Raw genomic sequence first — 16,762 nt, forward strand, 5'->3', positions numbered from 1 at the left:
AATTACTTGATTTCTAGAATAAAAATAACATTGTAAAACTGAGTTTTAATTTATAATTAAAAATGAGATAATAGTAGTTCTTCTGTTCTTTGATAGAATGTAATGTTGCTTTTGAGTTGAAGACAGTAGATGGCAGTGTCCCTCATACTAGAAAAACTTGGAGGAGGAAGGAAACTGCATTTAGTGGCCCTAGACTTGAAGACTAACATTGCCCATTCATATGATCGCTAATTGGGCCAAATGGCAGTTTTGTTAAGCTAGGCTTCAAAACAAGAGCATGCGTAGAGACTCCTTTGTTTCCAAGGAGGAAAAGCCTGTTGTCATTTTTAATACTTTATGTTACAAAGTGGAAATACAGTTATGGTTCATGAAGTTTAAGTCAAATTCCCTAGAGACACTTCAGTGTACTTTATTCTGCCTAAATATGTCCACTGGCTGCCAGCTTCCTTTCCTTTCTATTTAAGTGAATTAATAAGACATAGCCTGAGTACGGAAGAATGCTCTTTTAAAAGCAGTGATAATGTGGCCATAGATGTAGAGTTCGAGAAAGAGGGAAGAATAAGAACCACAGAAATGAATGAAGTCTGTTTTCAGTCTAGTGGTAAAGACAGATGTGTAAAGAAATATAAGTGTTGGCAGCAACAGTCACAGAGTTGGAACACAGAAAGGATAGGGCTCTGCTAGAGTAGAAGGTGGCAGGTAAAGTCAGAATATTTGTCACCAGATGTCAGTGCCTTTTCTGGTGCTTAGACCAAAAGAAAATGCTTAGTCCCTAAGCTGTCAAAGTAACCAACTGTGATAAATTTACTGGGTGGCAGTTACCAGTGGGCACCTCCTAAAGCATTTCCTCTTAAGCATGGACTTTTGAACAGAACCTCCAAATAGAATGTGACTTCCCATGTATTTCTGGTTCTAGGGTCACTGGGCCTGACTGTGCCTTTTTTAAAAAAAGATATTTATTTATTCATCAGAGACACAGGCAGAGGGAGAAGCAGGCTCCATGCAGGGAGCCTAACGCCGGATTCTATCCCAGGTCTCCAGGATCAGGCCCTGGGCCACAGGTGGCGCTAAACTGCTGAGCCACCTGGGCTGCCCCTGACTGTGCCTTCGTGTTTGCATTCCCACTCTGTCTAGACCGGTACTTTGCATATTAGTGGTACTCACTAAATGTTTACAGTGACAGTGGAATTGTTTGAGGAAAATTCATATTATGCAAGAAATAATTTGAGAAATGTTGATTTACTTTATGAATATATCACTTACTTTAGAAAAAGACTTTTCATAGAATTAATGTAAATTGCTCCCCAGGATAACTAAGCTTATAAAAATTTTGCTAATTCACTAATTTTCTGGAATTTATTCCAGTGTGTAAAGAAAGTTATGCTTTCATAATGAGTTTAGTTTAATAACCCTTTTGATTAGAAGTTCACATTTTAATAGAAATCAGTGTTATTTTGATTGGTTATGAGCCAAAAATGTATATGTTCTTAACAATTGATTTTACTTAACTTTTTGTTTCATAATTAAGACATTGAGGAAGGAAGCAATCCAGAAATTGTGATTTAAACTTGATATTAAAAAAAAAAAACTTGATATTTTCCTTAGAAAGTAATGTTGGTTAATATTTGGATTGAACATCCTTTTTTCTTTTTAAGTTTTGTATTAAAAGGTCTTTGCGCAGGATGACCTTTTTTTTTTTGAATGTCATACTTAAATACCTCCTTCCTTTATATTAATCCTTGGAACACAGCTTTAAGAATAAATATTTAAACTTCTGTGCTGTTTTCAGATACAGTTAAAAAACTCCAGGACCAAAAACATGACATGGAAAGGGAAATCAAGACACTCCACAGGAGACTTCGGGTAGGATAAATCCTCATGTATTATCTCATTAGAATACCTAGGTTTCTGAAAGTTGAATACAGTGTAGTCCTTGACCATGTTAGGATTCATCTTAAGCTTCAGATACAGTTAAAAACACTGATCCCACTGGGCTTTGGACAGAAAGCAAATGCCATCATTTCAAATTGGGATTAGTGCTGGATTCTAAATAGAAGAATCTACGAGTAATTTATGAGTGGTAATTTTAAAAGGATGGACTTAGGAAGCAAATGTTTTATTTTGGAAAGAAAAATTATTTGCTCTTGATTGGAAAGTGTCTCAAACCAAACTGTTTTCATCTGGGTTTTTTGTCTTCTATGAATTTGATCAGCTTGCTGACAGCAGTGCCACTCTGATGCATAGGTGGGAAAAGCTCATCAAGTTTGGGTCATGCCTCAGTTACTCAGGCTGTATGAAGGGTGTCTGAAAATTGCTTTGAGGTGACAGATGCCGGGCCTAGGACTAGCTGTGGCTCTGGTGGAGGTGATGCCCTAGGGAGGCTTGCCCACCTAGCCACACCCTCATCCTTCATGGCTGTGGGAAGCGGCAGACCGAACAGTTCTTAGCTCCTCTCTTTGTATGATTTTGTCTGCCTAGTTTGAGTTGAGTGTTTTTCTTCTGGCTTCCTCTTCCTTTTCCTTTACTTTTGATTTTTTTTTTCCTGGTAGTTTTTGATGTCAAGATATTTATAGTTTTTCAGCATAAAATCTCACAGTATGGTTCACACACCATTATCTACTTTCTTCAGCTTTTCAGAGGTAAAGTGCTATAAATTTTGAATGATGTGTTTATTTTCATTAGACTTACAAACTTGCATAAGGAAGAGAGGCTTGACATTATTGTCATTAATATTGATTGAGCACTCTGGTGCTTGATGCCTCAGCAGGCAGATCAACAGAAAGTCTCTTCCTCATTAAGAACAACTTCACTACTAATAATTGTATTACCTGTTACCTGTTAGAAATAATAATAGCAATTCTCTGGGATTTAAAAGAAATTAATCATTATTTGGGACAGTGCATTACAGTCCAATCATAAACAAATTTTATTATTTTTAAGTAAGTATTGCTCTCTTTTGGAAATAAAAATTTAGTTTTTTAATGTAGGAAGAATCTGCAGAATGGCGGCAGTTTCAAGCTGATCTCCAGACTGCTGTGGTCATTGCAAATGACATTAAATCTGAAGCCCAAGAGGAGATTGGTGATCTGAAGCGCCGGTTACATGAGGCTCAAGAAAAAAATGAAAAACTCACAAAAGAATTGGAGGAAATAAAGTCACGCAAGTATGTTTTGAAAAACCAGTTGTGTACTTATATTTTAATAGAGAACACTTAAAATCCCAATTTTATGATGTGGTATTATGGAAAGAATGTGAAATTTGACTCTTAGTGTGAGTGTGGATCCTAGTGGAAGTTCAGCTTTTCTGGCCTCGTTTTATGACACCTGTAAAATAGCAGTCTATATGGATCTTTCAGAGTTGTTGTCAGTATCCATAATTAACAGTTCGGGGGAGGGGGAAACGGCCGAATGGTCCCTGGCACAAGGTACCTTCTAGTTCCCTCCTTTCCTGTATCACCACACTCCAGCTGTTACTTTTCTTTAGATTGATAGTCTCTGATTAAGAATGAGTACTGTGGAGGCAGACAGGCTTGACTCCTATCTAGTTCTGCCTCTTATTAGCTGTGTGATCTTGGTTAGGACCCTTAACTTCCCAAAGCCTCATTTTGCTTATCATTAATGGAGACCGTACTACCTGCTTTATAGTGTTACTATAAGGCTTAAAGGAGATCTCTCTGCACAGTGACCAGGGCAATGATAAGTATACATTAATAACTAATATTATTAGAGACCCAAGTAAAGAATGTGAAGTGAGTTTTTCTTCATTACTCACTTTGAGGAGTTTTCACTTGTTTTATACTTACAACACTCTGAATCTCCATAGTAATACTTTTTCCCATCTAACAGAAATCATTGAGATGACATTTGTGATATGCTCTGAGTTCCTCAATGAGATTCCATCTAATGAGTAGTGGGGAGTAGTTTTTGTGTTGAAGTTATTATTGAGAATTTAGTTATTCAGGGGCACGTGACTGGCTGAGTCAGTAGAGCATATGACTTACTCTTGGGGTCATGAGTTGGGGCCCCAAGTTGGGCATAGAGTTAACTTTATAAAAAAAGTATTTGATTATTCACCACTTTAACTAATTCTTAGATAGACATAGGAAAAATTTTAGAAAAATATTTTTGGGGTGCCTGGGTGGCTCAGTCAGTTGGGCGTCTGACTCTTGATCTCAGGGTCATGAGTTCAAGCCTCCGTGCTGGGTGTGGAGCCCACTTAAAACAGGATATTGTTGGAAAGTTATTGTGTTTTATTGTTGCCTAGCTCTAGTGTATGGCCCAGAGAAAAGTATTACTAAACCATTTTTCAGGGACGCCTGGGTGGCTCAGCGATTAAGTGTCTGCCTTTGGCTCAGGGTGTGATTCTGGAGTCCTGGGATCAAGTCCCACACTGGGCTCTCTGCGTGGAGCCTGCTTCTCCCTCTGCCTGTGTCTCTGCCTCTCTCTCTCTCTCTCTCTCTTTATCTCTCTCTCTCTCTCTGTCTCCATGAATAAATAAATAAAATCTTTAAAAAATAAACAAACATTTTTCTTTGGCTTCCTTAAGTAGAACATGGAATGCAGTGGAAGATTATTGTTTCTCCACTTGGTAAAAGACTCATATGTTACATTACCTTTTTTCCCGTATACTGTTAAAGGAATGGTGTATCAGAAATATTTCATTCTTTTTAAAAACTGATTATTTGGGAGAGAGAGTGCTCGGCAGGGAGGGGCAGAAGGAGGGGAAGGAAGAATCTCAAATAGACTCTGTGCTAAGCGCGGGAGCCCATTTGGGAGCTCGATCTCAGGACCCTGAGATCACAACCTGAGCCAAAACCGAGAGTTGGATGCTTAACTGACTGTGCCACCCAGGCACCCCTGGAAATGTTTCATTCTAAAGGTAACCTGAGTGAGATTCTTCTCTTGAAGAATCATTCCATCAGGTCCTAAAGATATCCTTGATGAAGCAGTAAATTAATTTTACTAAACTTGGTCCTTGAGTATATATACTCTTTTTAGCATTCCTTTTTCTAAAATTTTTTTTAAAGATTTTATTTATTTATTCATGAGAGACAGAGGCAGAGACATAGGCAGAGGGAGGAGAAGCAGGCTCCAATGCAGGGAGCCCGTTGTGGGACTCGATCCTGGGACTCTGGGATCATACCCTGAGCAGAAGGCAGATGCTCAACCACTGAGTCACAGGCGTCCCTCTGTTTAGCATTCCTTGTGATGAATGAGAAGTATACATAAAGCACTTCCGCTGTATTATTATATATCCAGGCATGAGGTTGTCTCAAGGAGAGCGCTCTGTGGTTATTTTAGTTTAAGCTGTTTTCTGACTAACAAACGATAGATATATAGACTTTGCTATTTGGTGGATATTCCTTAAAAATGAATTAAGAGAGACTGTCACTCTTAGGGAAAGGAAAGGAAAACAACTGACTGTATTTGTTGCCAGTGCTAAAATGTGGGCTTTCAAGTCAATGTTAGGATTTTAGAAAACTTGTATCTGCCATCACAAACTTGGTAGCTTTGTATATTTAAAGAGTTTCCTGATGAGATCATTGGTGTTATTAACAAATGTGACTTTTAAATAATAAATCATATAATGACAGATGTCAACATTTGGAAAATTCGTGTAACTCAGTAAACCAATATTTTCAGTATGACTAATGCATAATGTTACACAGTCACATGTCAGTAAAAGATCCATTTCAAGTAGAAGATAGACTAGAGGATTTTTAATGGACAGAGTAGGAAAAGTTTATTTATTTGGTTTCAAATTCCACATTGCAACTAACTTTTAAGTAATTACCACTTACTACGTTTTGGTATAGTATCAAGGAAAATGGCCTCGGTTGTCTAAAAAGCCACAATTATTTAAGATCATTAAAACAGTCTTTTCTTTTTCAACTGCTGTGTATCTGTTAGCCTTGTTCTTTTTTTTTTTAACCTCAGAATAGATTGAATATAGAAGAAATGAGAATCTAACAGTATTCTATTAAGCCAGACATTAAAGAGATATGCAAAAGTGTAAAAACGCTGCTGTTCTTCTACTACTACTTCCTCTTCTTCCTTTTTTTTTGGTTTGGGAAAATAATTATTTTTCATAAAAATATTTTGTACTGATAAGTCCTGGGTTTATTTTTGTTTTTAGATGAATTAAGTATTTTAAATATGTCTTAGTTTAAATTTCCATTATGATAAATGTCAGTAGACATAGGCTACATAAAGAAAAGCTTTTTGGGATCTTGAGTAATTTTTAAGAGTGGAAAGGCTGGGAGGTGGCTAAGTTGATTAAGTAGCTGCTTTTGGCTCAGGTCATAGTCCTGGGGTCCTAGGATCAAGCCCCTGGTCGGTCTCCCTGCTCAGCGGGCAGTTCACTTATCCCTCTCCCTCTGCCCCTGTTCATGCTCTGTCTCTTGGTCACTCTTTTTCAAATAAATAAAATCTTAAAAAAAAAAAAAAAAGAGTGGAAAAGGGCTCCAAGGCCAAAAAGGTCTGATAATCACTGTTAAAGAGTCTTTGTTAAAACTTCTAAGCATGAGACCTTATGGTAGATCTGGAGGAAAAAAAAAAAAAAAACTGTCAGAAGAGTCAAATAGCTACCAAATAGCTACCATCTTCCCAAGGACTGGCTTAATTTTGTCCCCCTATAAACTTACTTGATGGTTATATGACATGTACAAACTCTGCAACTGAAATCTCGTTCCAGATAAAAACTGATGTGTTAGTCAGCTCAGTGAATTAGAGTTGGCCAGAAATAAAATGTAATTGATTTTTTTAGATGACTCATGATCCATCACACTGAGCATCTCGGAGACTCATGTTACTAATACGGGCCCAGATTTTTTTTTTTCCTTTGTAGAAATTCTATTTGGAGACTACAGCAGGGTTTTTTTTTTTTTTTTTAAAGAATATGAGCTTTGATTTCATTTCTTTTGTATTTCCATATCTGTGCATGGCATATTAGATAGGGCCAGTATAAATAATCCATATACTGGTGAATTTCCAGACTCCTTAGAGCAGGACAGAACCTCAAGATCCACAGTTCTGTCAGGATCTTTTTGGCTAGTCCACTTTCCATTTTACTGCTAATTGATTACCGATGTCCTCACCTTACACTTACTCAGATGAAAATGGATTCTGATGGTTACTTTTAAGCCTATTTAGTACAACCTGATATAAAAATTTTAATATCATTTCCTGGAACTTATGAAACAAATGAGAATATTAGACTAGGTAATTTACTCAGCTTCTACTGATATTGTCTTTTTTAAAAGTGATACTTTTTAATGCTTTTCAGTAGGGAGGTGAAAATGTGTATTTGCTAGTATATGTGTAAAATGCCTGATTTCACTATCGTTTTCAGGCAAGAGGAGGAGCGGGGCCGGGTATACAACTACATGAATGCTGTTGAAAGAGATTTGGCAGCCTTAAGGCAAGGGATGGGACTGAGTAGAAGGTCCTCAACTTCCTCTGAGCCAACCCCTACGGTGAAAACCCTCATCAAGTCATTTGACAGTGCATCACAAGGTAATTTCTTATATCTTATGCTAAAGGTAGGCAGTTGTCATTCACTTACCATCTGTTCTCTGATCTGGTTTGGTATTCTTTACCATCTTACTCTCTGAGCCTTATCAAATTTCATGTAGCATTAATGACTTAGTCTTACTATCAGGTGAATTTTAGGAGACTTGGGATCTATTCAGCTTCATAGGATCTTGCTCTCAGACTTGGTGCCTTGCCTCTCACAGAAATGTCTTCATGTAGTTCTGGGGCTTTGAGTGTCTTCTAAAAGAAATGCCTGAAAACTCCAAATGTATGAATTCAGTCCTTTCCCTCCCCTGAACTCCTGTAGGTGTATAAATCCAATTGACACTCAGGTATCTCCCAGATGTCTTATGTCCAAAACTGCACTCCTATCCCTGAGCTTCAGGCTTCCCCTGTGTTCCTGCCCAGTTACTTAAATCAGAGATTCAGGAATCTTCCGTCTCCCTTAAATCCTTCTTCTTTTCTCACCTCCACATCTAATCCATTAACAGGTCATGTGGATCTAGCCTCCAGCATGCACATCTTTGCTCTGTCTGCTTCTATCTCTAGCACACAATCAACTGCTAGTACAAGCCACCATCAGCTTCTAATTTCAGTGACCTCCTAATTAGTCTCTCCATTTCATTTCATGACAGAAAGATCTTTTGCTTAAACTCCTTTAATTGCTTTATTATAGTTACAATGAAATTCAGATCCCCAGATGCCTGCATAATCTGACCCTGCCTTCCTTTTACCGCAGTTGAGCCACTCTTCCGCTGCCCTTCTTCTACTCCCACCACACTAGACTTTAGGTCCCAAAACAGACCAGGGCTCATATCGTACAGGCTTCATATCTTCTCTACCTGGAAGCTCACTCTTACCACCTTCAAGTGACTGGCTCCTTTTTATCTCTTCAACCCCCTCAGCTTTGGGAAAGGGAAAGGGTTGTCGTTTTTTTGTTGTTGTTTTTTTATAAATTTATTCTTTATTGGTGTTCAATTTGCCAATATATAGAATAACACCCAGTGCTCATCCCATCAAGTGCTCCCCTCAGTGCCTGTTACCGAGTCACCCCACCCCCCACCCACATCCCCTTCCACCACCCCTAGTTCGTTTCCCAGAGTTAGGAGTCTCTCATGTTCTGTCAGGGATGTCGTTTTTAAAAAAAACTAAATGGAGGCATCCATCTGGCTCAGTTGGTAGAGCACATGACTCTCAATCCTGAGGTTGTGAGTGAGCTCCACGTTAGATGTAGAGAATACTTAAAAAAATAAAATCTTGGGTTACCTGGGTGGCTCAGTCGGTTAAACATTTGACTCTTGTTTTTGGCTCAGGTCATGATCTTATGGGTCATGGGATTGAGCCCTGCATCGGGCTCTGCACTCAGCGGGAGATTGCTTTCTTTCCCTTTCAGATAAATATCTTTTTTCTTTAATTTATTTTTTATTTTTTTTATTTTTTAAATTTATTTATTTATTCATGAGAGACAGAGAGAGAGAGAGAGAGGCAGAGACACAGGCAAAGGGAGAAGCAGGCTCCATTCAGGGAGCGGGATGTGGGACTCGATCCCCGGTCTCCATCGATCCCCAGTCTCCAGGATCACACCCTGGGCCGAAGGTGGCGCTAAACCACTGAGCCACCCGGCCTGCCCTCTTTTTTTTTTTTTTTTTTTTTTTTTCAATAAATCTTTGTAAAAAATCTTTTAAAAGTGGAGGGGCACGTGGGTGAGGTAGTTAATTAAGTATCCGACTCTTGGTTTTCGCTCAGGTCATGATCTCAGGATCATGAGATTAAGCCTCGGGTTGGACTCCACACTCAGTGCAGAATTAGCTTAACTGTCTCTCTCAAATAAATAAATCCTTAAAAAAAAATTTTTTTTTCAGAAGAATAACTGAATGTAATGTGTCTTAAAAGTTATTCTTTTAAAAATTCTTTAAAGTAAAAAATAAATAAATAAATAAATAAATAAATAAATAAATAAATAAAAATAAAAATTCTTTAAAGTTCATGACAGGCTTTATTCTAATTCACTTAAATAATAGTAGAGTTTCTATAATCTGTATTCTGAGACTACACACAAATTAGTTTTCTTTGGCTTAAAATCAGATCAAAAGTCACATACTTACACTATTGATACAGATATTTTGGAAGACAGTAACTTCCAATTTAAAATGCCATATTCATAGATCCTGAAGTTCTTATACATCATACAGGCACAAGTTTATAAAGATATATAGATATACATATAGATACAGATATACACAGAAAGTTTTCAGTGTAGGATTGCTTGAAAACCTAGATGTTGCTCAAGTGCCCATTAAAAACATTAATAAGTCAGTTATGACCCATTAGTACAATAGAATACCGTGCATTTTTTAATAAGGTTGAGGTAGATTTCGAAGTACTGATGTATAAAGTACTGCAGTCCTTTGTAATAAGTTGTAGACCAGTATTATATAGTGTGATCTCATTTTGTTTTTTAAGTACATAGATTTTTGCATTAAAAGTACAAGAAAGATGATGCACTTGGAACTATTGTTAATGGCTACCTCTGGGTAATATGATGGGATAAAATGAAAGAAAGGCTCACAAAAATCTATGCTTCTAAAATGAAATGATAATGGAGTGCTTTACTAAATTTAAAGTCATGTAGTTATTCAGAATATTAATGAAATGAGCTTTAATGCAAAAAGATAAATCTACTCTATTCTGATCTTTTTTAAAAAACAGTATTTTACAAGATATATCTAAATGACTCAGCAGTCCCACTGCTAAATTATATACACAAAAGAAGTTAACAGAAGTCTTCAAATAGTTGTACGTGAGTGTTCATGATAGCATCATTCACAATAGCCAAAATGTGGAAACAGCCCAGATGTCCATCAACCAGTGAAAGGTTAAACAGAATATGGTATATCCATCTGATGGAATATTATTCAGACATAGGAAGGAATGAAAGAAGTACTGATGTATACTACCATGTGTAAGACATGCTAAGTAAAAGCAGCCAGACACAAAAGGCTGTGTGTTATAAGATCCCATTTATATGAAGTATGGAAAATAGGTAAGTCTATGCATAGAGACAGAAAGCAGTTTGGCTGTTGCCAGGGACTGAGGAAGAGATAAATGGAGAATGATTGCCTAACAGATACTGGAATATTTTGGAACTAGGTAGAAGTGATGATGGGTGTACAATATTGTGAATGTACTAGATGCCATTGAACTATGTACATTTTAAAATTATTTACTTTCTACTATGTGAGTTTTTTTTTTTTTTTAAGATTTTATCTTTTTGAGAGAGAGAAAACGCATAAAACACCACAAACAGTGGAGAGAAAGAAGCAGACTGCCCATTGAGCAGGGAGCCCAATGCGGTGCTCAATCCCAGGACCCTGGCTGGGATCATGACCTGAGCTGAAGGCAGACCCTTAACCGACTGAGCCACCTAGGCGCCCCTATTATGTGAATATTATTTCAATAAAAGAATGCATCTAAAAATAGCAAATTGGGATCCCTGGGTGGCGCAGCGGTTTGGCGCCTGTCTTTGGCCCGGGGCGCGATCCTGGAGACCTGGGATCGAATCCCACATCGGGCTCCCGGTGCATGGAGCCTGCTTCTCCCTCTGCCTCTCTCTCTGTGTGTGTGACTATCATAAATAAAAAAATAAAAAATAAAAAAAAATAAAAATAGCAAATTAAATATAAGTACTTGGTTGCATAAAAAGGTCCACCATGATCTACTTCTTCATCTTTTCCCCACTGTGTGACATGCCTGATTTTGTCTTTGTGTCCCATTTTGATTTTAATTTAGCTTCAAACAAATAACCATTTTTTATGCACCCTCTACCAAAATCTGTGCCAAGCCCAAGTATCTGGAAGTAAATAAATTATGGATCTTACTTTTGCATAGTTTAAAGAGGGATACGGAGGAGCGAGCGAATAATTGTACATCTATGCATTAAATGCAAACCAGAAAGTACTTGCGAAGTAAAGTGATGAACCCCATAGGAAGAGATGAGAAAAGATGAATGGGAGCCCAGTGTTCCTTCATTTTTTGTTTGTTTTTATTTTCCAGTGTTCCTTCGTGGAATGCACACCGACCGTGGGCTAGGCTTCTCACCTGATGCGGTTACAGAAATACTCCTCTTGAGTTTTTTGAACTTATATTTCATTGGCTTGTGGAGCTCTTTAACTACCTAAATTAATGAAATGGCAAAAATGAAATGACTGGCATAATCAGGTTGGGAATCAACACAACTATTCTAAGGAACAGAGAGTCCACCTAGTGGCAGGAGAAGCATCACCTGCCAGGCACAGCTGTGAGTGTGCCATAGATGCTAGGCATCAGTCAGAACAGTTTCCAGGGGAGCCTGAGCATTGAATGGTCTGGGGGATCCTTTACGGGAGACCAGTTATGAAAGTTTCCACTCTACCATGATACATTCAATGTTTGTTTATTTCTGTAGTACCAAACCCTACTGCAGCCGCAATTCCTCGCACGCCTTTAAGTCCAAGTCCAATGAAAACCCCTCCTGCTGCAGCTGTCTCACCTATGCAGGTAAGTGTCTGTTACTGTAGAGGTTGTGGGGTCCTCAGCATCTGGAAGTCTGTCTTCCAAAAAGTCCTTTGCACTTACGTTAGGGGGGCACACCTTGTGAGGAATGTAGTTAGGGTTGTAAAATCATGTAAATATCCTTAATTGAAATAAATTATGAAAATGTCCATTGTGTTATTAGTCTTTTGAAAGTCTCTAGTAATAATGATAGCTAACAAGTATTGAGCACTTGCTATGTGTTCTACACTCTTCCAAATGCTTTATGATGTGAATTTATTTAATCCTCACAACAGTTCTATTGTATCAGGTACTATTCTTACCACTAGTTTTCACATGTGGCAACTGAGGCCGAGAAAGATTAAGCAACTTGCTGAGGGTCATATAATGAAGAAGTGGTAAAATGGGATTTGAACCTGGGCAGTGTGGCTTCAGGCACCATCAGAGTATGTAGTTGGCATGTGTCACCCTCCACTACCTAACATATCACTTCACAGCTTAGTGGTTTAGAACAGAAATTTTCACATTTCTGTGTTGACTAGGCAGTTCTTTGCTGATTGTGTGGGCTCACTCTTGCAGCTGCACTTAGCCATAGGGTGGACTGGGGGCTGGGCTCAGCAGGGATGGCTGGGCCACTCTCTCCATGTGGTTCCTTCGTGGTGTGGTGTCTCAAGCTCCAACCACGTCATAACGCTAGTCCAGATTCAGAGTGGAAAGGTTCTGCAGAAGGTTCAATATGGGCCATTTTTTTAGCAGTCTAGCACAAGGGCATTGCTGGTCCATTTCAACAAATCTCTGAGGTCGCTCTTCTGGTCACTGTGGAAATGTAGACCAGAACAAGACAGAAGGCTATTGCTCTGTCGTGCTCATGAGGCCCTCTCACTGTGCCCTTGTTGGTCAGGTGCTTTTGGAAACAGTGGCTGTGGTAGAGTTTTTCCATGTAAGTGAGAGTAGCCAAAGAAAAAATGGCCTTAAACCTAGTACTCTTTGATACAGGGTAGTCTTGGCCACACCTCTTCCCTAAAACTAAAATAGGGTTTGGGGGCATTTTATTTTTGAGTGGAGATTTTTGTGCTTTGTTAACTAGTGGCCATGTATTTTACAAGTGAATCTGTTGGGGGGTTTTTGTGTTTTGTTTAACCTTTTTTTTTTTTTTTTTTACTTTTTAACTTTTTCCTGTGTGCAGTTTAGGGTAAAAGTACAGTCCTTCTGCATTTGTAATTTACAAATTAATGGTTCTGCATTTGCATGTGTACAGAAGGTGTTTAATGCTCTTAATTTACAAGGAAGGCAAGGGAATTCCAATCCCACTATAGATTTAGTGCTTTTTATAGGCTCACTATTAATCAAACTTTTTCTGTAGACCCCAAGATGTAAAATATAAACTTCAAATAAGGTGAAATTTCCTTAAGTGGTATTTGTTGGTTAAGTTTAATATTGAAAGCATGACTTTGTATATCTTTGTAAAGATAGTAGGTGAAAAATCTCATCTAACTTGAAAAAAGTTAACAATTATAAGTCACATTCAGTAGCTTTTTAGTACTTGGTTAGTTATTAGCACAATGCTTCTCAAACCTAATTGTGCGTAAAAACCATGTGGGAGAGGTTTTAAACACATGGATTCCCAGGCTTCATCCTAGTGAACGAGAATCTGTAGGGAATAGGGCCTAAGATTGGGATTGTTAGTTTTTCAAAACTCCCTGAGTGGGAATTCTACTGCTGGTGGTGAGGGAGTGACAGGCTGGATTACCCTGCCACCTCAGGCAGCTCAAAAGCTGGCCAAATTATAGGAAGCAATTATATTCAGACATGTACAACAGGCAGTAGGAGACAGTGGTTTTTGAGTAAAAGTTAAAAAATGGGGAAAGTCCTGCTGGGCCCTTGCTTTTCCTGTTGGGAGGTTCCACATGGTGGTGCAGTAGGGGATGAAGCTAGATGGGGCCAGGAAGGGGGAACTAGATGGGTCTGAAGAGACACAGATCATTGTTCAGGAAGAATGAGAGTGCTAGAACCTTCAGGGCAGAGGACCTGGGAGGAGGGAACTACACACAGGAAGGGCCTCTGCAAAGGCATCCTGTGAGTCTTTGCTTGAATGCCAGTCTGCACGGGCACAGGGTGAACCCCCACAAGGCTAAGTCAAAACAGTTTCTCAGGAAAGAAGAGTTACCAGGGAGCTGTCAGGTAAACACTTCCTCCCATAGTTGGTACAGGGCAGGGAATCGTTTGAGTTCCTGCTGGTCACCATGGAGAAATCTTGGAATACTTGGAGTATTCCTTTGAGACCCCTTAGGGCCACACTATAAAGTAGAACTGCATTGCAGCTCACAGGTAAATAGATGCTAGACCTGCCCTAAAAGACCTTAAAAATTAACCTCCAAAGGGCCAAGGAGATCCATAAGTAACTGGGGTACTCAGCCTCTGAAATGCTTCTCAGTGACTTTCACTTCCTAGAAGTCACACTCTTATGGAATCCACTCCTCTTGAGTGTTGGCTGGACTTTGTGATTCACTTCTGATGAATAGAGTATGGGAAAAGGGGTGGAATGTCACCAGGTAGGGTTATAAAAAGATTAGCTTCTGTCTTGAGGATTCTTCTTGCTCTCTCTTAGATCTAGTCACTCCAGTGAATAATTGAAAATCGAAATAATTAGCAGTATATTTAATAAAATGCTGTGCAGTATCTGTATAACGGAAAGTATAAAATATTGCTGAGAGAAATTAAAGAAGTAATAAATGGAGAGATATATTCATGGACTGGAAGACTCAATATTATTATCTTACAGCTCTCCCTCACATTGATCTGTAGATTCAACACAATCCCAGTGACAGTCTTGCATGCTATTTTGTAGAAATTGATAATACAATTTTAAATTTGTGTAGAAATGCAAAGGATCGTGAATATCCGAAACATTGGGGGATACAAAAGGAAACAACTTTGGAGGATGTATACTACCTGATTTAGGCACTTAGAGTAATCAAGGCAGTAGGGTAATGACGAAGTTTATTTATTTATGTTTGTTTATATGAAATCTTCATTAAGCTGATAAGCTCCCCATCCCACAAATAGCCAGAGTACCAGCAGCTGCACTTACTGATGTAAGTTTCAATGTAGACATCATACCAGTGGATTATATAGAAAATCCAGAAAATAGGTAAATGGATTTTCAGTAGAGGTGCCAGGGTAATTCAATGGGAGAGAGGTTGCCTTTCCAACAAAGGATTCTGGAATAGCTAGAATCCATATGGAAAAAAAAATAATGGTTGAGGTAACCACACTGTTATGTAATGGCATTTATAAAAATTAATTGTAGACCTACATGGGAAAGCTGAAATTACAGAACTTCTAGATGAAAACATTAGAGAAAATCATTCAAGAAGGCCAAGATTTCTATTTAGGACACAAAAAAAAGGAGCCATGAAAGAAAATTAATAAATGGGCATCAAAATTTGAAACTTCTCTGAGAGACATTAAGAAAATGAAAGATAAGTTCTAGACTCAGAAGAATATAATCACAGTACACTTATCTGTCAAAACACTGTATTCCAAGAAGATGTCTTCATCTTCTTGATTGAAGACAAACCAATAAATAGTAAACAAAAAGATTTTTAGAGTTTTTCATTTTTTTTTAAGATTTTTTTTTTAATCTGTTTGAGGGAAAATAAGAGAGCACAAGCAGGGGGAGGGGCAGAGAGAGAGAAGCAGGCTCCCCAATGAGAAGGGGGACCCCCTCATGATGTGGGATTCAATCCCAGGACCCTGGGATCATGACCCCAGCTGAAGGCAGACACTTAACTGACTGAGCCACCCCGGCACCCCTAAAAGCCCCTTCCTAGGAGAAGATGCACAAATGGCCAGTAAACACATGAAAAGATGCTCAACATCATTAGTTGCTGGGGAAGGAAAAATTAGATTCACAGTAAGATCCCACTATGTACCTTTTAGGATGGCTAAAATTAAAGGCAGTCTTTAAGTGTTGGTAAGGATATGAAGAGGCCGAACCTTGCACTTTTTTGCTGGGAATATGAAATGAGTAGTTCGAGGTTCACTAGATAAAAAAGGGCTAGGGAAAAGCTGGGAAAATAAGCGTGACAGAAAGGACAGTGATGGTAAACACCATGGTCTGTGTGGAAGTGAATAGTTTAGTGGTATTTGAACATTACATAGAGGTGGCAGGAGATGAAGCCAAGGAACTGAGAGATTTTAAGTATTTGTGGCAGATACTTGTGGCTGCATGCAGAGGATGCATGTATCCGACCGGAGATGAGGAAGCCAGTGGCAAAGCCATCGTAGTGGCACTGAATTAGATGATAGGTTGTACTGGGTCCCTTTTAGTAGGAACACTTCCGTATTTCACCAATTGGTGCATAATAGTTAAGAATTCTCTTTTTTTCAAATTATTTTCTTTTATATTCTTTTCTTTTTTCTTTCTCACAGACAGCACAAGCAGGCAGAGTGGCAGGCAGAGGGAGAGGGAGAAACAGGCTCCCCACTGTGCAGGGAGCCCAAGGCAGGGCTTGATCCCAGGACCCCTGAGATTATGATCCGAGCCAAAGGCAGATGCTCAACTGACTGAGCCACCCAGGTGTCCCAAGAATTCTCTTTAAACAAAATAATGAGATCACACTCAGAATACCAGTGGTTGCCAGGGGTCAGTGCTCTGGAATTGGGAAAGGGGGGGGAAGGTGTAATTATTAAAGGGC

General features: G+C 38.7%; 1 protein-coding gene across 20 annotated transcripts in view; it reads left to right on the forward strand.

Annotated features, from left to right (window-relative positions):
- The window catches only part of SPECC1L (sperm antigen with calponin homology and coiled-coil domains 1 like), a 130,172-nt gene that overhangs the window by 62,435 nt on the left and 50,975 nt on the right, over nucleotides 1–16,762 (forward strand). For all 20 annotated transcript variants that reach the window (XM_072723355.1, XM_072723364.1, XM_072723375.1 and 17 more), the window contains 4 exons: nucleotides 1,790–1,863; nucleotides 2,988–3,163; nucleotides 7,351–7,514; nucleotides 11,977–12,068. In XM_072723355.1, coding sequence (XP_072579456.1) covers nucleotides 1,790–1,863; nucleotides 2,988–3,163; nucleotides 7,351–7,514; nucleotides 11,977–12,068 — 506 coding nt within the window. The remainder of the gene's footprint in view (nucleotides 1–1,789; nucleotides 1,864–2,987; nucleotides 3,164–7,350; nucleotides 7,515–11,976; nucleotides 12,069–16,762) is intronic.

This window comes from Vulpes vulpes, chromosome 10, assembly GCF_048418805.1.
Source record: "Vulpes vulpes isolate BD-2025 chromosome 10, VulVul3, whole genome shotgun sequence".
NCBI classification, from domain to species: domain Eukaryota; kingdom Metazoa; phylum Chordata; class Mammalia; order Carnivora; family Canidae; genus Vulpes; species Vulpes vulpes.